The sequence below is a fragment of the Acipenser ruthenus genome, chromosome 46, assembly GCF_902713425.1.
Source record: "Acipenser ruthenus chromosome 46, fAciRut3.2 maternal haplotype, whole genome shotgun sequence".
NCBI classification, from domain to species: Eukaryota; Metazoa; Chordata; class Actinopteri; order Acipenseriformes; family Acipenseridae; genus Acipenser; species Acipenser ruthenus.
Window position 1 is genome coordinate 9,634,650 of NC_081234.1, and position 24,205 is coordinate 9,658,854.

Sequence of the window (24,205 nt, forward strand, 5' to 3'; positions counted from 1 at the left end):
AGGTGAGCTAGGACTTTGTTTTGATTCAAATGAACACACACACAGATTATAGTGAGGGATGTTTTGATTTGAATACAATCAGAACCCCCCCTCTCCCTCTCCCCTCTCCCCTCTCCCCTCCTCCCTCTCTCCCTCCCCTCCCTCCCTCTCCCTCTCCTCTTCTCTAATCCGGTTAACCCTCTTATGAATGGATCTTTGTAAATGAAGTACTTGCAGTTAACTCTCTCTCTCTCTCTCTGGTCTCCTGGTCTGTATTGATCACAGTCTCTCCCTCTCTCTGGTCTCCTGGTCTGTATTGACCACAGTCTCTCCCTCTCTCTGGTCTCCTGGTCTGTATTGACCACAGTCTCTCCCTCTCTCTGGTCTCCTGGTCTGTATTGACCACAGTCTCTCCCTCTCTCTGGTCTCCTGGTCTGTATTGACCACAGTCTCTCCCTCTCTCTGGTCTCCTGGTCTGTATTGACCCCTGCAGTCAGATCAGTTGATTGTAATACCTGTCCTCGCAGTTCTATTCCAGGACTCTGAGCCCCAAAACCCCAGCTATTTTTGGGAGTCTCTGTCCTATAGATCCTATAGATCCTATAGCGTGCTCCTCCCTGATCTGAATTCAGTTCTGCTGTATCACTGTAGTTTTTGTAGATCTACATTCCTGTCTGTCTACAGCACATGCCCATCGACAGTATCAACACAACCTCTCCCAAGTGTGTGTCTCTCAGGCACAGGCTGCCACACAGACAGGAAGTGCACGGAGACCTTTGTTCTCTAATTGTTGTTTTTTTTTTCTTTTCAGTGTTGATAATCCGCCACCCATCCCCCTCTCTCTCTCCTCCCTCACCCTCTTCCCTCTCTCCTCCCCTCACACACAAAGGAAAGACCTTTGTGTCCTGTGTTCTCCTCTTCTCCTCTCTCTCTGTCTCCAATTCAATGTAGTGCTCGTTCTACAGGTAGAGCCACACTGAGTGAGTCATCGTAAATATAATAAAACAGCTTCACAATAAAGACAAGGCAATCTCCCGGGATTACAGTGCGGAGACAATACCTATTCTTCCCTGTTCCATCTGATCCTGCTGATAATGTACTAAACTCTCTGCACACAAAGCGATTCAAATCAGGCTGTATTGACACAACCAGGAAACATATTCTAGCAGCAAAGCAATCATTTCAACATGCTCTCAATATTCTCACAGGCACGGCTATATTAGTGTCTATCTGACGGATCCAACATAATCATATTCCTATAGGATTCATCTGGTGTGTCTTACCAGGAGTATGCACTCAAATCAGACTGTGCTACTGGACAGAGAAGAGCTCTCCTGTGTCTGCTCAGCATTCATTCTAGTGAGATGATTCTCAAACAGAATACACACACACACAGACAGACAGACAGAAACAGACAGACACACACACAGACAGGCACACACACAGACAGACACACACACAGAGACACACACACACACACTGACAGAGACAGACACATACAGTGCTGCATGATGCTGTACTTGTTTCTTATTAAAATCTTTCACCTCCCTCTCTCCACCTCTTTCTCTCTCTTCCCCCTCCCCTCTCTTCCCTATTTTTTATCTTTCTCTCTCACTTCTCCCTATTTTTTTTATCTTTCTCTCTCTCCCCTCTCTTCTCCCTCTCCCCTCTCTCTCACTCCAGGCAGGTTCACACTCACACTAGTAATAATATTAGCAATCTGTTTGAAGTGTTGAAAGGCTTGCTGATCAGAGCCCTGTAGACTGGGCCTGGTTCCCCTGGGTTCAGAGGAAGCCTGGCTCAGTCCGTTTATTACATTCTCTTTCTGCTCTCATGAGCTTCTGTTGTTCCAGGATCCTGAACTCTGATCACTTTATCAATGCAGAAGTAATGACTTCATCAAGTTTGCTATTTCGAACACAGGGCAATGGTCCATTCCCAACATTATAAAACCAGGGAGACAGCAACAGTGTATTACTCTGGCGAAACCTCACTTTACTGTCCTGTGAACAGAGCAATGCTCACGTGACCACGCTATAAAACACACTACACACCTCTACAGAACTACAGCAGCTACCCAACACAGTGTCAATATAAAGCTGTAATCTAGTGCGCTGGCATTGCCTGCTGTGTGCTGGGCAGAGCCTCGCTGTGCTGTCCTGGTCCACAGGGCAATGCTGGCAGGACCACACTATATAACACTAATATAAATCCCCTGTACAGAACTACAGCAGCTACCCAGCACAGCGGTGTCTATATAAAGTTGTAATCTGGTGTTGGCAGAGCCTTGCTGTGCTGTCCTGTCCACAGTGCTTTGTGGGAACCCTGATTGTATAAACGTCTATGAACACACAATAAAAACAGCCCTGTGTCTCAGTAAAGCTGCCCTTTGTCTTCCCTAGACAATGCCTGCATTCTCCGCTTCCTCTACAGAAACATCCCCTTGAGTTTACTGGGTCCCACCGCAGGACACCACACTAATGAAATGAACCCCCTCCCTCCCATTCATTTACACAGACTGCTCCAAAAAATGGAACAGAACCCCAGTTCACAGGCACCAGAATGCAATGGTTCTGTACTGTCTGAAGACAATGGAAGCACAAGGGGCTCTTCATTCCAATAGCATCCCAATGCTATGAACACCCAAATCCACACTGCTGGTAATCCACTGCAGTCCCATATCATTACCAGACAGACAGTGTGCTGCCGTATCAGGACCGCTGCACTGTGCAGAATCTGCTCTCAATGCACTGTGTTGCCATTGCTGGCAATGCAATGAGATTATTTCATGGTATTGTGTTCTGGTGTTCAGACAGAGGCAGAAAGGATTTGAACCTCCCTGCAACCCTTACAAAAGTCAACCAGCCGTACATTTGCAGAGCAGTTTAACAGTTAGTAGTTTAAGTTATTTCCCCATGCTTATACTTTACCCTGGCTTGCCATGTATCTGAAATCTGCTTTCCTGTACCTCTCTGTGCTTCACAATGCTTCCCTGTGCTTTACCATGAGAAGCAACATCAGTGACCCAGCAGATGCCTCACCCTCCTCACTCAGTAACTCCAGGGTGCTTGTCCAGATGGATTAGCGCTGTGCTTTGAAAATCCACTCAGCAGCTCAGACCCCAAATAATCAAAACACCCCCCTCTCCCCCTCTCCCCCTCTCCCCCTCTCCCTCCTCTCTTTCCTTCTCTCTCTCTCTCTCTCTCTGTATGTTCATGCAGTGTGCCATCCTGCCCTCTCCCCCTCTCCCCCTCTCCCTCCTCTCTCTCTCTCTCTCTGTATGTTCATGCAGTGTGCCACCCTGCCCTCTCCCCCTCTCCCTCCTCTCTCTTTCCTCCTCTCTCTCTCTGAAGACAGCCTGTTAATCTACAGAACCAGCTGCACACAACGGAGGTCCCTTCCTCTATTAACAGGGTGTTTTATGGTGCACTCCGCTCTGTGAAGACCCTTCTAGATTCTCCAAGCCAAACTCAAGGGGGTTCGGAGGAATCAATGCTTCTGAACCCCATTCAAACACTCCCTGACCCGATTCCAGCTCCAAGCTAGTTTGCATGCAGGCTACAGCGAGGAACTGGGAATCCTCAGCGACAGCGCCACCCCCTGCCTGAGGTGGAGAACACAAGCGCTGGTGGAGTGGAGTGGCAGCCACCATCATGACTCCTCCTCTGCTCAGCCAGCCCTGCTCAGAGATAAAGGAGGGTCTTGCAAGCGGCTCTCACCTTGGTAGTTGGGGTGCACGCGGGGAGAGTACAACCCGAACTTGATGAAGACGGGCACAGCCCAGCCCAGCCGCACCCACTCGATGACATGCAGGGGGAAGGGAAGGGGGGCCGAGGGGGGGGTCAGGTTACAGCCCAGGACAGCCGAGCCCCCCACCCTGGAGCGAACCACAGACTCCACACCCTGCACTGGAGCTGGAAAACAGGGAGAGAGAGAGAGGGGTTACACACCAGTATAACCAGTACAGGAACTGGGAGAGAGAGAGAGAGGGGGGGGGGGGTAAACACCAGTACAACCAGTACAGGAACTGGGAAACACAGAGAGAGGTTGTAGGGAGGGCAGTAGAGAAAGATTGATGAAGTGAATGAAGAAGGGAGGGAGGTAGACAGAGAGGATATCGAGAGAGAGAGGATATAGAGAGAGGGAGGGAGAGAGAGAGAGTGAGGATATGGAGAGAGGGAGGGAGGGAGGGACGAGGGGAGTGTTGCTTCATTCTCACCTGAAAGGCAGTGAGCTGCTCCAGTGATGAAACTCAGAATCCAGAGAGTCCCCAATCCCATCTCCCAGTCAGAGCCGGAGCTGCAAAGTCATTGCAGGGGAGACGCACTCGCTGGAACCACAGAGAGGTGGAGACGCTGGAGTCAGGACAGGGGAGACGTGCTCGCTGGAACCACAGAGAGGACGAGACGCTGGAGTCAGGACAGGGGAAACGTGCTCGCTGGAACCACAGAGAGGAGGAGACGCTGGAGTCAGGACAGGGGAGACGCGCTCGCTGGAACTGCAGAGAGGAGAAGATGCTGGAGTCAGGACAGGGGAGACGCGCTCGCTGGAACTGCAGAGAGGAGGAGACGCTGGAGTCAGGATCATGAGGAGCGTGTGGAATACATCGTTCAGCACATTGCCTTTGTATTATATTCAATATGCCATTGTTACACGCAACTTCAGTACTGTGCTAAATACGGAGCAGGGGCAGAGCGCCTGTGTAAACCAGTGAGGTCTAGTGTCTGTCTGTCTGTCTGTCTGTCTGTCTGTCTGGGAGAATTCCACCAGCATGCACGCCATTGCAAAAGGGGCTTTTAGTATACGGCTCAGTACTGGCAAATAGTGCCCAGCAAACACAGCAGAATACCCAGAACATGCCCGTCCTACTGCACAGTATTCAGTGGATATGGATCTTGTGTTTGACACAGTGTTCGACATACTGACCGAGTTTACTAATCTGAATTTAATATGCATTGTAACCATGCTGGGTGACGGACTGCAGGACAGACAGACAGACAGACAGACAGAGATCCTCCCCCTCCCCCGCACACACACACACACGCACACACGCACACACACACACACACACACACACACACACGCACACACTAACCCGGCCTCTTTCTGCTACTGTAATCTCCAGCTAATTCCCTTTAACTGAATTATTGACCTCTGGGTTATTTCTGGACCTGGTCACCTGTGGCCAAAATCCACAAGCACAAACAAACACTGACATACACTGACAAACACACAAACACAAACACTGACACTGACACACACACTCAGGGAAACTCACTCTCTCTCTCTCTCACACACACACACACACACTCACACATTTAATCTCATATGTATGTGTCTTTCTTATCTAATGCTAGTTCAGTTATCAGTACTGATAGCCGTGTTTGAAAAAGCCCAGTGGAGCTCACACCATGAAAACAATGCAACTTCACAAACGTACTGCAGTGAGCTTCACAGAATGCACTGTAATAAATAAGACAGAGCCATTCAAACACAGCCTGACTGAATTCACTGGAGGCTTCAGCAATAGAGAACGTGACACCTCTGCTGTCTGGACACTTTATTAGGAACACCCCTACCTGAGAAACAGATCGAGAGAGAAGGATGGACAGGTAGACATATACAGACAGACAGACTGATGAATGACAGAGGCAGCTGTACATTTTTATATATAAGAAAAACATTTGGAAAAACAAGACACTTTATTTATACTTCCTGGGCTGTAGCAGAGAGCTTCCAGACATGTAGGCTTATAACCTCCTCCTGCTGCAAGCGGGGCTGCTTGGCTCCATCATGCAGCAGCAGGTTTCAATGGGGGTGTGTGCAGCTAATGTAAACAAACTGGACTATGAACAGCGCACTGAAGACTAATAAATAGATACATACATGTTGCAGACAGTGTCTTGTATATTATTAAACACTTTGGAATGTGAATCAATGAAAAACTACAACATGCATTTTTCAAAGCGTGTCGCTGTCTCTTCAGTGGTGTGAAGAGGGGAATCGTGTGCTAGCGTGCTACAGCGCGCAGCTATATCGATATTGTGAAGAAAACCTACCTTCGTACCGGAGTCTGCTTTTCAAAACTGGACTTCAATCAGCTTCTCATTCCGATCAATAGCGCGGGTCCCCGCAAATCACACGCCAAGGCTGGAAAATCCGAGTGGAATGGTTTGAAATCAGAATCCACAGCCGGGCGGCTTCTCCAGTCCATCCAAAGAGGATTGGAAAGTTGACTCGGGTCAGAACTCCAAATGTAGCCAGAAAGCGTCTTCTGAAGCCGTGCCAGTGCCGGTAACACACGCCTCGGTGGCAAAGAGTCGTCACTTTAAATCGCTTTCAATTAACAGATGTTGAGAGCTTCGCAGAAGCACAGACTGACATGTAGAGACAGTAACGCGTCCAGCGCTCTGAAAGAACAGCGAAGGGAACGCGAGCTGCGTCTGGGACAAAAAAGCGTTGCTTCAGGGTATTTGTTTTAAAAAAAGTTGTTGTTGTTTTTTATTTTGACGCTATTATAAATAATCCGAAGCGTAATAAATGCCGACTTTCTTTAATTTAAAACTATAAATGCGTATGGTTCATGTTGTAAAATCGTGTAGACGTTTTAAGGGCTCTGTATTATACAGCTATTATAAAAGTATACATTTTAAATATATACATTGTCTATTTAAATAATAAAGAGAATATTTAGGTATAGTTTTATTTTAGCTTGTTTAAAGACGAGTCACCTTCCCTGCACGAAATGCATTCACATTTTTCATTAGTTTTTTTTTAATTAATACCCTAAACACCCGCACTAATACACGAGAATGTAAAAACTCGCACGCGAAGTTGTGTTTAGTTTGATCGCGTCCTTTTTTTAAATGCACGGATAATGATCAGTACAGCTGTTAATCTCAGAACACTTCTTTAAAATCCCACGTTAACTGACGGACCAAATATTGTTGAAAATATGTGACCGCGACTTGTTCCTCAATCTCACTGCTGAAAGCGTTGTATTACAAAAAACCTAGATCTGTTTCTGATTCATATTCCAGCAAATTCGACTCCGAGTTATCTCAAACAGATGCGTCAGAAATATCCCATTCCCAGTGTGCCAAGCGCTGGATTGGGTTTAATAATCTCCAATCTGGTTTGTATTATACAGCATGCCTGCTATTGCCAAACAAACGGACAAGCATATAAACAGTCCTGGAGAAACATCCGATTAGACTGAACCCTCGCAGCGCATCACCATGAAGTTTAGGAAACGCTGTTGAATAAAAGGAGGCTGTGAATGCGTGGTCCGTGTGCAGTGCGTTATTGCTCTTCAAATAAATTAGACGTCTTTTCGTGGACTGAAGTGCGGTCTGGTACAATGGCAGCGGCTCCTTGGGTTTCGCTGTCCCCTTCTCTCTGTCCCTCTCTGAATGAGTAAACTGATCTCGCTCGCCTGCTCCTCCTCCTCCTCCTCCCCCTCTCTCACCTACCCACCGCCTGTAATAAACAATGCAAATATCTCTCCCCCTCCTTTCTCTCAACTCCCCACTCTCTCTCACCCAAGTTAAATGCTTGCTTTCTCTCCGCGCACACTCAGTCACTCACACGTCTCACATTTGCAATCAAAACGTTTTTTCTTCAGGCGCATTTTCTTCCAATTGCCTCTTCAAGTTGTCCCCTCTTTCTCTCCCAAGCACAGCTTCGTCTTCTGTTTTTCCCCTCTTCTTTCACTTATCCTGCGTCTTGTTTGCCCCTCATTCAACCGTTTTCACTCTATCGCATTTTGCTTCCTGATCCTTCTCTCCTCCTACCCCCCGTCTTTCTCTCAAACTCGGTCCTCTCTTATTATTCTTAAATCAAAGCAATTCTGTCTTCTCTCTCGCTCTCCTGTTTCATTCCCACACTTCCCTAACCAACTCCCACGCCCGAAGACACCTTTAATTCTCCCGAGCCCGAGCCCAAACACAATCCACGCACTTCATAGAAATCTCCAAATGGTCTCTGCCTGTGGACGGTTGTCAAATGACCCCCCACCCTCCCCCGCTCGTTCTCAAACCCCTCCCTCTGCCATCTACCTGGCCGCAGGCTATTAATTTCACAACTTCCACACCCCAAGTTCAAAGAGACGTTTTTGTTGGCTGTTGCTTGGTTTACTTACTGTTAAACATCACAATAAGCAATGCGAAAAGAAACACACGACTCACTCTTTCCTCGCTCTCCGTCTCTTTCAAACTAACCCGTCTAGATAGTATTCATCGCATTGCACCCGTGTGGATGCACAATTCAGAGAGCGATTAGTCTTAAGTCACGTATTGGTGTTCCACCAGTGACTGCAGGTCTGTGCGCCAGTGGACTGAAGTGGTCAGGAACAGTGCGTAAGGTGCGCCGCGGCTACAACACGGTGCCATTGCTTTCAATGCAGACGGTTTCACGCAAACTTACTAACTTGTTGCGTAAAAACGGACGTTTCCCTCAGGAGAGAATCAATTGGTCTACGCTGAGCTGTGAACCCGTATCTTAGCATCGACGTAGCAAAAGTAAACGGAGATAAGCCAGCACGCATTCACATAATCTCAAGGAGGTGCTTGCAACACCTGATGTTTTAAAACGAGGCTGAAAACTGTTTTTTTGTGGCGTATTCGTGAGGACTTCAGTCCCGAGATGCTTGTGCGTGAAGGACGCTATATATAAACCAAATTGGTGCGGGTTATGTTGATTTATATGATAAAAAAAATAGCGTGTATCGTGTATAGTGCATTTGTCGCCACCTAGTGGGTGACTGTCAGAATTACGACATGGAACGCTGGTCGAGTGTTCCTTCTGGTTTCATGATGGGATTCTGAACCCTCGCCCTCGTTCTGCACCGACTCACCGCTCACCTTTATATTCATTAGATTATTATACACTTATTACGCTTTGAGAATGATCTGAAGTTACAGCAATCCACCGAACGTGCCCTGTGTTTATCGATTAAATAACATCGCCTATATTACAATATACTTCATGCTGCAGTGTGGAGTAGTGGTTAGGGCTCTGGACTCTTAACCGGAGGGTCGTGGGTTCAATCCCAGGTGTGGTACCCTTGAGCAAGGTACTTTACCTAGATTGCTCCAGTAAAAACCCAACTGTATAAATGGGTAATTGTATGTAAAAAATAATGTAATTGTATGTAAAAAATAATGTGATATCTTGTAACAATTGTAAGTCGCCCTGGATAAGGGCGCCTGCTAATAAATAATAATAATAATAATAATAATAATAATAATAATAATAATAATAATAATAATGCAATTCCAGAATCCATTCCGCAGGAATCCGTTCCGTGTTTTTTTTTTTTCCAGGGTGCCTGCCGGGCGGTGAGTGATGACGCCATCATTGTGTGTATGTCAATGAGAGGCAGTCCGGAAGTGCAGCTCCTTGGAATTGTACGTGTCGGGATGTAAATGCGAACCACGAAACAAGCGCCTAAAAACAAAACCATTATTACAGCGAGATATCATCAACCGTGTGCGATTTAGAGAGCGCTCAGCATTGCATAGCAAAGAGCGAGTCGACACTGCACCGTGTGCCACGGACAGCTATTCATAAACAGGTAACTGTGACGTAGTTATTAAGTCATGTTGTGTTGCAGAAACAGTCTTATAGACATGATGTTATTTTAATTAGGTAACTTATTTAGTTATACAGACGTACGCGTGTTTGTTTTCCTTGCAGTATGCCTGCTAATATTGTCACTGTGTTTGTCGACTTCAATTATTGATAGGTTACATGCGGGCACCCGGAGCCAGACAGCAGCGTGACGTGATAACGACACCGCGCAGTCTTTCTCCCTTTTCGCGTTTAAACATTCGCAGCCCTGCTGTACCATTGCAGTAGCTGTTTTGGTTTTGGGATTTACAAGTGTGTGTCAGTCCCTCAGTCCTCTCTCTCTCTCCCCCCCCTTTCACCCGCTCTCTCGCCCCCCAGGCTCCGGTCGCTGTGTCTCTCTGTCTTGGTTATGATGCCGGCTCGCAGCAGTGTGTCCGCAGGGATCCCCAGCAGTAAGGTGAAGTACTCCAAACTGGCAGACAGTGATGAGAGTTACATCGACCTGCAGGTGAGTCTCACACACACACACACACACACACACACACACACACACACAGACTGACAGAACCGACACACCCTGCTGTGTGTATACATACACACACATATGCTGTGTGTTTGTGTGTAGCTGTGCCTGTCTCCATGCTGTAATACTGAGATGTCCCCCCCCCTCTCAGTTTAAGAAGAGCCCCCCCAGGGTTCCCTACAAGGCCATCGCCCTCGCTACCATCCTCTTCCTCATTGGCTCGCTGCTCATCATCATCGGGGCTCTGCTGCTGTCCGGGTACATCGACGTCACGGTGAGTAACGCCACGCAGCCTGCAGGGGGCGCTGTGCTTGGGGCGCATGGGGCTATGGGATTCATTGGTAACAGACCTGTGTTAGATTTGGTGTAATAATTCTCTCCCGTGGGGTGGAATGTGGGTTTAGATCTGTGTAAGATTATGTTTATGTGATTAGAATATTTCAACAGGAAAAAATTCCATTTTGTGACATCACAAAGACACAAGTCTCTGACATCACAGAGCACTAACCCCTCCCCCCTTCTCTCCCTCTCTCTCTCTCCGTCTCTGTCAGAACCATGACCGGACCTGGCCCGTGCTCATCATTGGGATTCTGGTTTTCCTGCCCGGGTTCTATCACCTGCGCATCGCTTACTACGCCTCCAAGGGTTACCGTGGTTACTCCTACGAGGACATTCCGGACTTCGACTGAAATGCGGACCGGACGTTCTGAAAGCGAATTTATTTCATCTGGACATTGTTGGTACCAAAGCAAAGTGAATTAGGATACAGAAAACTGCTAGAGACAGACCCTGATGAGTGTTCCTTACCTGTACCCAGCCCCGTTCAGAAAGAGCCCTCTTCTCTTCTCCCCTCAATATCCAGCTGAAAAGGCTGTCAGGCACAAAGAGGCCACAGCTCACTGTAATGAAGCAGCTGCACTAAGACATTCAGTTCAGTCTGTGCTGAAGCAGGAGTGTCTCTGGTGTTCGCTAGCCTGGGAGTGACGTGTGAAACGTGTGTCCCGTGCAGTAGCTGATCTGTCGTATTCATTCATTTCGCTTCACGAAGTCGAATGAAACCTGCTGCATAATGTTATCTTAACACATCGAATTCCACACAACTCTTTCCATGTTACCTTCCAAATACATAACCGAATAATGTGACTTCGAAATCCAACTGTGTCTTCCGGTAGACTTTTGCGATATCATTTTGTAGTGTCTTTGATCACATGATGTGAAATAAAAGATCTAAATGATGTTCATTATTATTATTATTATTATTATTATTATTATTATTATTATTTTTAAATGATGTCTCAGAGTTCTAGGTGATGCAAGTCTTTTGGCCAGAGCTGTGTCATTCATTTTCTATTTCAAACAGAATGGTTTGTTTAGTGATTCTCGTTTGTGTGCTTAATTACAATCTCTTACTCTAGATTTGTACATCATCTGAATGTGTGGAGTAGTGGTTAGGGGCTCTGGACTCCTGACCGGAGGGTCGTGGGTTCAATCCCAGGTGGGGGACACTGCTGCTGTACCCTTGAGCAAGGTACTTTACCTAGATTGCTCCAGTAAAAACCCAACTGTATAAATGGGTAATTGTATGTAAAAATAATGTGATATCTTGTAACAATTGAAATTCGCCCTGGATAAGGGCGTCTGCTAAGAAATAAATAAAAATATTATACTGAAACATTCCCTCTGAAAAGTTTTAAAACACATGTGCTGCTTGGGGGGCAACTTGAAATAAGTTGAAAACGCAGAGCAGTGAAGCGCTGCTGCAGACAGACAGTCCACTGAAACAGGCAAGCCGCCTTCAAACTCCAGGTTAGGAGGAAGAAACAGCGGCTTCCCCGTGACCCGGATGACATGCAGAGACAGGAGAGTATCCGGGACACAGTCCTGGCGCGGCGGCTTTACCAACGCTGTATAATCACGACAGCAGCGCACACGTACACTCCGTGAACGACAGGTATTATTTATTTGAGAAACTTTAGATGGAGTGAGCAAAACGCTGCTGAAGAATAAAGCATGTTTATAAACAACTCGGCTTCCACGGCTTGCATTTTCACTGATCATCCAGCAGGGGGCGCTTACACTCTTGAGAGCTTCTACAGTATATGAACTGCGTGTTCCCAAGGATGCCGGACTCTACGGTACTCCTTCAGTCTCATATTGTATATTAACGGAGCCTGTATCCTAGCACGGGTGCCCCTCATAAATGTGCAAATCCAACACTTGCAATATGGTAGGCTGTGATTTTAGCAGCGATGTCGTGTTGTAAAATGTCGCTTTTTTTTATCTTTCTCCTCAACGCACTCAGACGCGCCTATATGCGCGATTATACGGTACTCAATAGCAGGAGACACGCCTTCTATGGTGACATCACCCCTGCGGACCTCAAAGGCACGCCACCCTGAGGCTCCACCCCTTCCAGTGACGTTCCCGAGCATGACGTCAGTGCGGGAGGAGGAGGAGGAGGAGGAGGAGGATGCGCCATTTTGAAAGTGGAAGGAGAGAGGAGGATCAGAGAGGCAGGGGAGCGCTGAGCTTCATAATCCATCCCCATCCTCATTGAGTGCCAGCGTTCACTACACACAGCCTGGCGAAAGTAGCGCTCGCAGACACGCAGTCAGCGCCAGGGACAGCCGTAAGCACACCATGGCAGGTAAAGCAGCGCGTATCCGAGGCTTTTCATTTATTTATTTTCCAGGGGGGGTTGTGAATTGGATCGAGAAGCCGCTTGCTGTATAGATGGTAATGTAGGCGTCTTCCTCGCTCGTTCCCTGTCGATATCTCCCCCCCCCACCACCCTCCATCTCCATATCGATCCACAGCACGTCACGTCACGCCAGACCGCGAAAACTAGGCTTCTTCTGCAGGTCCTTTTCAGCCTCGTTCAGTTTAATATTATTTCCTGCGGCAGCTCGACTCGACTGTAATAATATTAACCCGCTGCATGTTTCCTTGCGAGCGGTTTATTTTTTCTACCCGGACCGGTTCGATCTGTCTGCGGCCTGCTTTATATAAAGTGTATTCAACAAGGCCTGGGTGAAATGTATTTTTTTTTATATATGTATATGAATTGGTTGGTTATTGCATTATTAAATTCACCGGGTTGGCAGTTCGGCACCTGTTATTTATGTATGTATTAGTTTATGTATTGCTGCAGTGTGTTTATATAATGTTATCGTGGGATACCCGCGATTAAAACGCTGCATTGTAAAATGCAGGGCGCAATGCCGGTTACAAACCTGACCGACGTTTCAAGAATGGCTACACATTATAATCCGGCCGCACTTCCTTGATCACACGGTGTTGTGCATTTCTACATTATCGGATCATGTGTGAATCACAGGGCCGTTTTCTTAAACGAATCCGGTTCGGCGACTCTTCATATTCGGAGCGGCGTTGCGTTGGTAAGGCTGTTTGCTGTTTTAATTTGGGTGCCGCTGGAGGAGCAGAGAGGGGCTGTCCAACAATAATGTGTCGTGTGTGTGTGTTTTATTTACGTGGGTTTTGAATCCAGTGCTCGCAAAGCACAGCCCCCAATCGCCCACCCACTTGCACTTTGAAGTTTATAATGAAAAGCCGGTTTTTTTTCTGGCGGGAGGGGTGGGAACGGGTGTGTGTCACCCAAATACACCTACCCGGACAAGGCCGTGCTTGCAGGGCGGATAACGTGTGATCGATCTTGTTAATACATACAGCAAATTTTCATAACGAGAGACTCTCTTAATCAGCCAGCTGTACCGCATTCTGTTGAGTTGTTTTAAATATTTACTTAAACCCATGTGTTAATCTATTGCCTTTTTAAACAGGTAATGCTCAGTGAATGCATGCATCAGTATTGAGTGAAGTAATGCTGTGCCAGTGAAAACCATCTCAGATGAGCAGGATGTACTGCTGTCTGTCATAATGTCCAAAATCTAACTGTTTTAACAGCCTGTTATTTTAATCTGATTATTCTATAACCCAGACTAGTATTTTTAAGCACTCAAGAATATAAAGACACGCTACTCCTGTTATGTTGCTGTCGCGCATCAAAAATTGTGAGCGATGCAAACTGTGAGTAGCACAGCAGAGTTCTAGTGTTGTACAGTTATATAAGCTGAAGCTTCGTCACTGTATGGCTTGCATTGAGCTCTCCCCTGCGTGATTTGCATTGATACCAGTATGGACGTGATCTGGCTCTCCACTGCATCAGAGTGGTGTTGAAACACACAGATTAAACGGGGAACAGTGTAGAGTGTGACAGGAAGTGTTTTGAGTTCTACAGCGTTTTATAACACACTGCCTGCCGTCTCGTCGGCTCAGTGCGATGCAGCTGCAGTACTGCGAGCATTGAGCCTCCTCTTCGATCCTGAACAGCTTCCCAGCACAGCTCCGTTCTGCCTGATCGAGCCCCTGGCAGCAGACTCATTCTCGGAGTCACTCCCTGAAGCGTGGCTGAGTCAGGCAGGAGTGGACAGGGCTGTGGTGGAGCTGGGCAAACTCACCCCAGTGGCACGGAGCACCCCGAGTGCTGGGAAGATTCAAACGCTCGCTTGTTTTAAATGTATTCGGTGTGCAGTAGTGACCGTGCTGGTGTTTCTGAGTGGGGCTGCTGGTAGGGGTGGAAGGGTGCAGTAATGTCATGTTACCATGTGCATCGCGATACATGGGATTTAATAATGGACTGTGTTGTTGCAAGGCAAAAAATAAATGACTTGCATATTCATACCAACTTCAGAACACTGCATTCATCTTCAAGAGCCACTTCGCTGAACCTCACTGGGGTGCATTGTGCTTGTGGCCTTGACTCAACGATGCGATGCATCTTGTTAAAGATGGGTTAGGAGTCTGTGTGGTTCATCTCTCTCTCTCTCTCTCTCAGGAGGCGGGGGTAATGATGTGCAGTGGTGCTTCTCTCAGGTGAAGGGGGCCATCGACGATGATGTTGCTGAAGGTAAGCAGACAAACTTCCTTCCTAAATCTCTATAGATTCAGTAGACTGTCGCTCATCACAGTCCTATAGTCCGAGCCCGCGCTGCTCTGACCCTGAAATGAATGCAGAGAGCTTAATGGCTGTGACATGTTGTTTAGCAAGAGTAAGGTTCTTAAAGCAGACACGCTGAGAATCTGGAAGCTGAAGGTACATTATTGATGATGCAGCAGCTTGTGCAGACTGTACAGTACTGCAAGCCAGCGTCAATACAAACCTGACCGGCATCAGGAGGGACTTTGTAGAAACTGATTTTAATTGGGTTTGTCACATAAGAAAGCAACAAGGAAGAAAAAAAGTTAAACTGTTTTTAAAATCCCTTTCCAAGACCCTGAGAGGGGCTTCCAGTGGAAACGTTAGCCACTGAACCTCTGAAGTTTCTTCCAGTGTGTGTGACGTTAATAGGTGTGGGTGCTCCCTGTGGGGGAGGGGAAGCTGCTCCTTTTCAACTTCACATTCGTTCCTGCGCAAGGCTGCACCTCTTCACTGTGGTTTCCATGGTTACTGCACAGCAGGTAGAATGAAAACAGGGGTGGGTGTGGAAGTATTCTCCCTGCCCCAAGCGGTTTCAGTGCCTGTGTTTGCACAAGAGCAGGGGGGGCTGCTGGGAGCTGTTTGAGTCTCACTTTGGCCCATTCCAGGATCGGGGGTATTTAAATTATCGTTGCACAGCGCTGTCTGCTGAATATCCGAGCGGAGTTAAACCTGCCCTGATCACTGCAGTTTAAATAAACCTGGACCAATTTGTTTTCCGTACGTGTTCAGTTTAAATGGTGTTTCAAGAGACGTTTGTTTGCAGAATCGTTGCTTCTGTGATCTCTTGTTCCGTTGTGCACGCTCTCTAAACCGATCAGGGGCAGCGTTCTACCTGCAGCTCAGAGAAAAGCAAGTTAAACAGCTTCTTGAGCCGCTGAACCCCACTGCATGAGCACTGTGCTGTTCCTCCCCCTGCAAGCAGGTTCTCAATGCATTTAACCCAGGCTGTGGGGTACTGGTGCTTTTAAACATGCAGAGTTGAAACTATTTCCCAAAGACCTGAAGATGACTGTGTCCAGACAGCTAGCGTCCTTCAATGGGTTGGAGTTGACACGTTCGTTCCTACGCGATTCCTTCAGAGTCTCGCTCTTGTCTTACGCAACAATGGTATCTATTGATCGATGGAAGGGTACAATAACTGATTATCGCTCCTCAAGTGAATTGCAGAGGCCCCCTGGGCTGTGGTTCCCTCCCCCTGTGTGTGAGCCGGGTGAAGTGGAGCTCTCTCCAGCAGCTCTGTCTGTTTGTGTGACTCCTCTGCCTGCAGTGTCTTCGTGAGCGGCCCTGGATAGAGAGCTGATTGTGTAGGAGGTGGGGTCTCCTCTCTCTCTCTCTCTCTCTCTCTGTCTCTCCAGGAGAGATGTGTGCCAATGGGGTTGGCTAGGCTGCAGTTAACAGGAGCTCCCTTAATCCTCTGTTGTGGGTCTTATTGTCAGATATTTATCTCTCACGGGAACACTGTGAGATGATGGGTAACAAAGGAAGGAATGGAGAGTGTGGGAGTTGTAGTGACAAGAGTTGGCAATACTCTCTGGTTTTACTATGAGTTTAATAAGAATCGAATAAGGTTGTTACCTATACTGTGGAAATGGTGCAGTAGGAGTCTTATCTCCATCCCTGCAAAGCTGTGTCTGTTGTATTTTTTTTCAGACGGAATAAAAATTCGCCCCCATTTTAAAACAAAGTCCTCCATTTGGCGTTGTGTGCAGGCACAGCATATCCTGGAAGTGTGCTCAGTGCAAGTCCTTGCCCGTTCTCTCTGTGTTTTGTGTCTGTCTCGCACACCCGCACCCTGGCGCTCTCACTGACTCACCCAGCGCTCCCTCCCCCCCCTGCAGTGACATCACTGCTGAAGGACGGAGGAGTGGCGAGGAGCTGCACCAGGGCAGAGGGAGAGGGGGGGGGCACAGAGGCACTTATTTGATTTGGGGTGGGTCATGTCCCCAGGAGAAAGGTCAGGGTTGGGTGGCTTATTCTCTCTCTCTCTCTCTGTCTCTCTGTGTGTGTGTGAGGACGGAGACAGGAACAGTTTGAGAAACGAGTCTGAAGTCCAGCTGCAGACAGTGAGCCTCTTTGCTGGTTTGGAGTTGAGGCTCTCAGGGGTGTTTGGTTAGGGGTGTGTGTGGTTTGTGAGGCAGGACCAGGGCTGGGAAACGGAAGGGCAGGCCTCCCTCGCCATGAACAATCCTGTGGAATTGTTAGGAGCAGGAAAGGGCCAGGAGAGACTTCCTCTCTGAACTCAAGGAGACCCAGGACACAGCTTTCTGAGACGGCTGTCTTAATAAACTGGCTTTGAATATCCAATGCATTGGACTGTGTCTCACTTCTGAAACTTTTACCTTCTAAACACTGCAATAAGAAATGATCAGCCAGCCTCCAGCATTCTCCATATGATAAATGGCTGAGGCTGAATTGGACAGACTGATGCAGTCTGGAGTGCTGCCGACTCCTCATTCACATCCACTGTGTGGCTTTAGTGGATAGAGCTGAGAGACTGGGAGGGAGGCAGTGTGGTCAAGTGGACAGAGTGAAGGATTATGGGCTAGTGTTTACAGTATCCTCTCAAAGCTGGACCAGCAAGCCAGACTGAACAGGTAAAGTGAAACCATGAAAACGCTGCAGGTCCTGAATGGAGTTTTAATGAGCTTGTCCCCCCAGCTCTGAGCCTGTGAGAAGGAGATGCTGTGGGGGTTTCTCAGCCACTAACCCGGGCTCCTAACCCAGTGCCTGCGCCTGCTTTTGTTTTGCAGCTGATATTATTTCGACAGTGGAGTTCAATCACTCTGGAGAGCTGCTGGCGACGGGCGACAAGGGAGGCAGAGTCGTCATCTTCCAGCAGGAGCCAGAGGTGAGAAACGTGAACGTCCTGTCTGAGGCGGCGCGGGAGGCTGCTTCACCGGAGGGCTGTGTCGAAGTCTCTCTCATTGGCTTCAGTGAGACAGTCAGGGACGCGGGAGGCAGGCTCTCGTTCACTGCACTCCTCCTCCACCTGCTGCCTGGGAACAGTACTGTGCTGCGTGGGGAAGGGAGCTAATAAAACCAGAGAGAATCAGGAGTCGAACGCCTGCAGGGTTGACACAGACACTGAGAAAGAACTGCTTGTTGTTGAATTTATTTAATTTAGTATTTCAGAATTCAGAGCTATTTGAGTTTTAGTAGTTATGGGTGGTCAAATACTGGTTTTGATCATCAATTGATGTGTGTTTTATTATTTTGATATATAATTTTTTTTAAATGATGCAAAACTGACGTGAATTGCAAAGCTTCTCCATTGAATTAAAAGCTGCTGGGTGATGCCAGTAGTTTGGTCAGGGACTGCAGCAGACACTTTGAATTGCTGGCTTGCTTGCATGAATGCTGCTGAGCTGGTTTCAGTTCAGTTCCTGGTTTTCAAGCCAATGGTGATTTATTCTCATTGATCACTCGACTGAAATCGCTTGTCACTTTATAACGACCACATAGGAAGACAGCAGCAACGTAGACATCCTTTTCGTGAAAAAAAACAAAAGAAACGGTTTGCACAGAGCGTCCTCAATCGCATGTTTATCCCACAGTACCGGAAAGGTTAAATATTTACTGCAATAAATCGGATTGGAGCCAAATGTGATGCGAAACGTCTACAAGTTAAATTGCCTTTGAGACTGGTCTGTGGATATTAAACCCCGCCTGTCTGTCTGTCTCCGTTCAGAATAAGAGCCAGCCGCAGTGCCGAGGAGAGTACAACGTTTACAGCACCTTCCAGAGTCACGAGCCGGAGTTCGACTACCTGAAGAGCTTGGAGATCGAGGAGAAGATCAACAAGATCCGCTGGCTGCCCCAGAAGAATGCAGCGCAGTTCCTGTTGTCCACAAACGGTGAGTCTGCAGCACGGCAGGGAGGGGAGGGGATACACCAGGGCAGGGCTGACTCTGAGGGGAGGGGATACAGCAGGGCAGGGCTGACTCTGAGGGGAGGGGATACAGCAGAGCAGGGCTGACTGAGGGGATACAGCAGGGCAGGGCTGACTCTGAGGGGAGGGGATACAGCAGGGCAGGGCTGACTCTGAGGGGAGGGGATACAGCAGGGCAGGGCTGACTCTGAGGGGAGGGGATACAGCAGGGCAGGGCTGACTCTGAGGGGAGGGGATAGGGCAGGGCAGGGCTGACTGAGGTGAGGGGATACAGCAGAGCACGGCTGACTCTGAGGGGAGGGGATAGGGCAGGGCTGACTCTGAGGGGAGGGGATACAGCAGAGCAGGGCTGACTGAGGGTAGGGGATAGGGCAGGGCACGGCTGACTCTGAGGGGAGGGGATACAGCAGGGCACGGCTGACTCTGAGGGGAGGGGATAGGGCAGGGCACGGCTGACTCTGAGGGGAGGGGATACAGCAGGGCACGGCTGACTCTGAGGGGAGGGGATAGGGCAGGGCTGACTCTGAGGGGAGGGGATACAGCAGGGCAGGGCTGACTCTGAGGGGAGGGGATAGGGCAGAGCAGGGCTGACTCTGAGGGGAGGGGATACAGCAGAGCAGGGCTGACTCTGAGGGGAGGGGATACAGCAGAGCAGGGCTGACTCTGAGGGGAGGGGATACAGCAGGGCAGGGCTGACTCTGAGGGGAGGGGATACAGCAGGGCAGGGCTGACTCTGAGGGGAGGGGATAGGGCAGGGCAGGGCTGACTCTGAGGGGAGGGGATACAGCAGGGCAGGGCTGACTCTGAGGGGAGGGGATAGGGCAGGGCAGGGCTGACTCTGAGGGGAGGGGATACAGCAGGGCAGGGCTGACTCTGAGGGGAGGGGATACAGCAGGGCAGGGCTGACTCTGAGGGGAGGGGATACAGCAGGGCAGGGCTGACTCTGAGGGGAGGGGATAGGGCAGGGCTGACTCTGAGGGGATAGGGCAGGGCTGACTCTGAGGGTAGGGGATAGGGCAGGGCTGACTCTGAGGGGAGGGGATAGGGCAGGGCACGGCTGACTCTGAGGGTAGGGGATACAGCAGGGCACGGCTGACTGAGGGTAGGGGATACAGCAGGGCAGGGCTGACTCTGAGGGGAGGGGATAGGGCAGGGCTGATTCGGAGGGTAGGGCACATGTTTTTCAACAGTTTTGCATTCTGAAGCACAGGCAGCACAGGAATGAAGGGTAATCCAATTTTATTATTTGCGTTCTTTTAAAAAGGGTGAAATAAGCAAAACCTATACCTTTTATTTTTTTTCCTCAAACATGCAATTCTGTTTCCGCATCCCAATTCCACTACTGCAGCAGAAATGTCATTATCGTGGAGAATGATTGGCCCCGAGTAAGAGATTAATAGTTGGTCCGATGCCCCCCCGTCTCGGTCTCATTGAGGTTCTCTGATTGGTTGTTGTTTGGTAAATGGCGCTGACTGTCCCTTTCCTCGTTTTTGCTTCCTGGCTTCAGATAAAACTATAAAGCTGTGGAAGATCAGTGAACGAGACAAGAGACCAGAGGGGTACAACCTGAAAGAGGAGGATGGGAGGTACAGGGACCCCACCACAGTCACAACACTACGGGTAAGAGGGGACCCCCCCCCCCCAAACACCCCCGCACAGCGCTGCGGACAGGGGGACAAGGGCTTGGAATGAGGTGGCTGCAGTGTCCTCTCTAACCCTCCCCTCCTCTCTCAGGTGCCGGTATTCCGGCCCATGGATCTCATGGTGGAAGCGAGTCCTCGCAGGGTGTTTGCGAACGCGCACACCTACCACATCAACTCCATCTCCGTCAACAGCGACTACGAGACCTACCTGTCTGCGGACGACCTGCGCGTCAACCTCTGGCACCTGGAGATCACCGACCGCAGCTTCAGTATCCGAGCCAGGCCTGGGGCTGTGCAGCTTCGGGGCTTCAAACCAGGCGCTCTCAAGCCAAGCTGTGATCTGCAAAGGCTGCCCAGGAAGGGACTCTATTGTGAAACGGCATATAGATTTCATGTAGTGATGTAGTAACAAGAATATTATACATAAATTCACATGTTCTTGTTTGCTGATAGTCCCCTTAGTTTTGGGGAGGGGGTCCCTATTCAAAATGTGTTTTTAAAAGGGGTTGGCTGAGCTCTGTGAGTGGTCTGGCCAGGGAGGGAGGGAGGGAGGGGTGGTTGACCAGGGTTCCGGTAAAGAAATGGCTGTAGTCTGCTCGTTGTTGCTCCTTGACCTTTGCCCCCTCAGATATTGTCGATATCAAGCCGGCCAACATGGAGGAGCTGACGGAGGTGATCACGGCCGCAGAGTTCCACCCCAACCAGTGCAACACCTTCGTCTACAGCAGCAGCAAGGGCACCATCCGGCTGTGCGACATGAGAGCGTCGGCGCTGTGCGACAAGCACTCCAAACGTGAGGACTGGGAGAGGGGGGGGGGGAGTATAGAGTGAGGGGTCCGCACTGTGTGACAGTCCCAGGATAGAGACTTGATTCCTGACTGCTCTTGTTTCTTCCCCCCCACCCCTCCTGGTCAGTGTTTGAGGAGCCAGAGGATCCCAGCAACAGGTCGTTCTTCTCTGAAATCATCTCCTCCATTTCGGACGTCAAGTTCAGTCACAACGGACGCTACATGATGACAAGGGACTACCTGTCTGTCAAGATCTGGGACCTGAACATGGAGTCGAGGCCGGTGGAGACGTACCAGGTAGGGTAGGGGCGGGGGGTGCATTCCTGGATCTCCTTGAGTATGTAGAAGAATGAATGTCTACAACACTCCCTGTGCATATGGTAGAGACTTTCATCTTGGGGCTCAGTGTTGCTTGGTCACCAGAAGGGGGAGCTGTAGAGCTGGCTTCTTGATTATGACTTCTGAGGGTGTTGCTTGACTGCTTCCCTGTACACCTGTGGGGGGGGAGAATGGGTAGCACACACTTTTACAGGGATCTAGGTTTTTCATGTTTTGAATTCATTCAAAATTCAAACAAATATTCTTTCACTTGAATTGGCTGACCTTGATTTGTATTTAAATTTAATTGGCAACGTTACAGTAAAGACTGACCCTGTGCTTGCTCTCTCTCTCTCTCTCTCTCTCTCGCTCTCTCTCTCTCTCTGTCTCTCTGTCTCTCTGTCTCTCTCTGTCTCTCTCTCTGTCTCTCTCTCTCTCTCTGTCTCTCTCTCTCTCTCAGGTTCACGAGTACCTCAGGAGTAAGCTGTGTTCGCTGTATGAGAACGACTGTATTTTTGACAAGTTTGAGTGCTGCTGGAACGGGAATGACAGGTAAGAGAGACCTGCTCTTGGTCCAGTTATGTTGCATCTGATAAAATAACAGCATCTACTGCTTGAGTCATTGGACCAATTACTGTACACCTACCTGCGATCATTTAAATACTGCATACAGTCAGGGTTAACGGCCGGCTCCTTTTTGAAGGCTCCAATCACGTCCTCTCTAATTATTTTTTGTTCCAGTCTAAACAGATTCACTTTCAGCTTATTTCACCGCTCGTTCCTTAAAGCTCTGGGATTATTCAGACACACACGAGCTTGTCACCTGCACTGTTAGATCAGCATTAAAATCTGGACTGCAAGTGATTGAATTCCAGGAATAGGCGTTGTTGAAATATCTGCATGGAATAATGAGATGTGTGTTTGACAGGACGTGTGCGTCTGTCCTGTATTGTTAGCTCGGTGTAGTTGAAGTGAAGTCAGTCTTTTGAACAGAAGTGTTTAAATGGAGGGCAGCGCTTGGAATGTAAGTTGGGTGTTGAACAGTAACGCTCTGTGTCCGCAGCGTCGTGATGACCGGCTCCTACAACAACTTCTTCCGCATGTTCGACCGCGGGCAGAAGAAGGACGTGACCCTGGAGGCGTCGCGGGAGAGCAGCAAGCCGCGCGCCGTGCTGAAGCCGCGCAAGGTGTGTGGCGGGGGCAAGAGGAAGAAGGACGAGATCAGCGTGGACAGCCTGGACTTTAACAAGAAGATCCTGCACACCGCCTGGCACCCCCAGGAGAACATCATCGCGGTGGCCACTACCAACAACCTGTACATATTCCAGGACAAAATGAACTGACCTCCCGTCCGAGAGAGGGGGGGGGGGGGGGGGTTAATAAAGACCAACCCGGGGGAGAGGGGGGATACAACAGAGTGCCCACTTTCTGTATTGTCAGTCTAGCCGAACTGTAGCCTTTGTGTGTGGGGAGGGGAGGGGATGGGATGGATGTTTCCATGCAGCTAGCTCTTGGTTTTTTCATTTTGTGCCATTTTTCATTTCATTTTTAATGGTTATAAATATTATTTTGACACGTGGATGTTGTTTTTGGGCCTCAACACGCCCCTCTCCCCTTTTGCTCGAACCCCTGTGCGACAGCCTCGCTCCTCACTCCCTCACCAGCCTCTATAGCTGGGGCAGAACCCAGTTTGCCAATACCTCCCCCCTCCTGCTCTCCGTTGCAAAGACACACGGTTCATTAATCTCATCCCAGCTGTACAAAAGGGGGACTTTTTTTAAATGATATAAAAAAATGCTACAAATCTAACGGTCGTTGTTTTCATCCACTACTGTTGGCTGTAGATGAGGGGCAGGTGTTTCTCGTGCGGCTGGTTTAACTGATCTCAGCAGCGGCCAGAGAGACCAAGTAGCCGTGCATGCAGTGCTGCTGGATGGGCTGTTGATAACTGGTGTGTGTTTGGTGTCTGGCTGGACCTGTCCTGCACGACGGCACCCCTCTCCCCTCCACAGCAGGACAGCTTGACTGTTTCGACACTTTGCTGACCGCTGCCCAGCTCCGGACAGGTCCGCGGTCTGGCCTTCATGGAGGGGAAAAAAATAAGTCAGTCCCTCTTATGAGTTTTTTTTTTTTTTTTACCTCTTCAAGCCAAACTTAAAATTATTAAACAATAATAATAATATTAATAATAAACTGTACTTTACAAAAACAAGTAAATCTTTTTTTTTTATAAAAACCAAGTGTTTTTATTTGTGTGTGCTTCAGTGTCATGCTGTGCCCTGGTCTGTCTATCTCACTGGGAGAGAGCTGCGCTGGCCGCTGTGTTTCTATAGTGAGGAGCCTGCGCTGTCCGGACGTTGTGCAAACCACTGGCACTTTACTAAATTCTCAAGGACGTACCTGAGCAAGCTAGCATGAGAAATGGCTCTTCAACTAAAAAATCTACTTCCAATGCCTGCTCTGCATGGACTAAAGCTGTTTCCACTGCCAGGGTCC

The 24,205-nt window shown here is 48.8% G+C and overlaps 2 protein-coding genes and 1 long non-coding RNA gene across 3 annotated transcripts; 2 read left to right on the forward strand and 1 right to left on the reverse strand.

The window, feature by feature from the left end:
- Positions 1-3,326: 3,326 nt before the first annotated feature.
- Positions 3,327-7,976, reverse strand: LOC131721014 (uncharacterized). Its single transcript, XR_009319813.1, has 3 exons — positions 6,039-7,976; positions 4,199-4,531; positions 3,327-3,893 (listed from the first exon to the last, which is right to left on the reverse strand). It is a non-coding gene; the product is annotated as an uncharacterized LOC131721014 (long non-coding RNA).
- Positions 7,977-9,288: 1,312 nt separating this feature from the next.
- Positions 9,289-11,744, forward strand: LOC131721013 (transmembrane protein 230-like). Its single transcript, XM_059013813.1, has 4 exons — positions 9,289-9,553; positions 9,928-10,057; positions 10,224-10,346; positions 10,624-11,744. Exons 2-4 carry the CDS (start codon positions 9,959-9,961, stop codon positions 10,759-10,761), a joined length of 360 nt encoding a protein of 119 aa, XP_058869796.1. The 5' UTR covers positions 9,289-9,553; positions 9,928-9,958; the 3' UTR covers positions 10,762-11,744.
- A 775-nt stretch (positions 11,745-12,519) lies between these two features.
- On the forward strand, positions 12,520-23,075 carry LOC117397828 (serine/threonine-protein phosphatase 2A 55 kDa regulatory subunit B alpha isoform). Its single transcript, XM_059013808.1, has 10 exons — positions 12,520-12,719; positions 14,928-14,999; positions 17,822-17,919; positions 18,760-18,925; positions 20,468-20,580; positions 20,695-20,872; positions 21,232-21,396; positions 21,519-21,688; positions 22,170-22,261; positions 22,773-23,075. The coding sequence occupies exons 1-10, from the start codon at positions 12,713-12,715 to the stop codon at positions 23,050-23,052; spliced, it is 1,341 nt and encodes a 446-aa protein (XP_058869791.1). The 5' UTR covers positions 12,520-12,712; the 3' UTR covers positions 23,053-23,075.
- Positions 23,076-24,205: the final 1,130 nt, after the last annotated feature.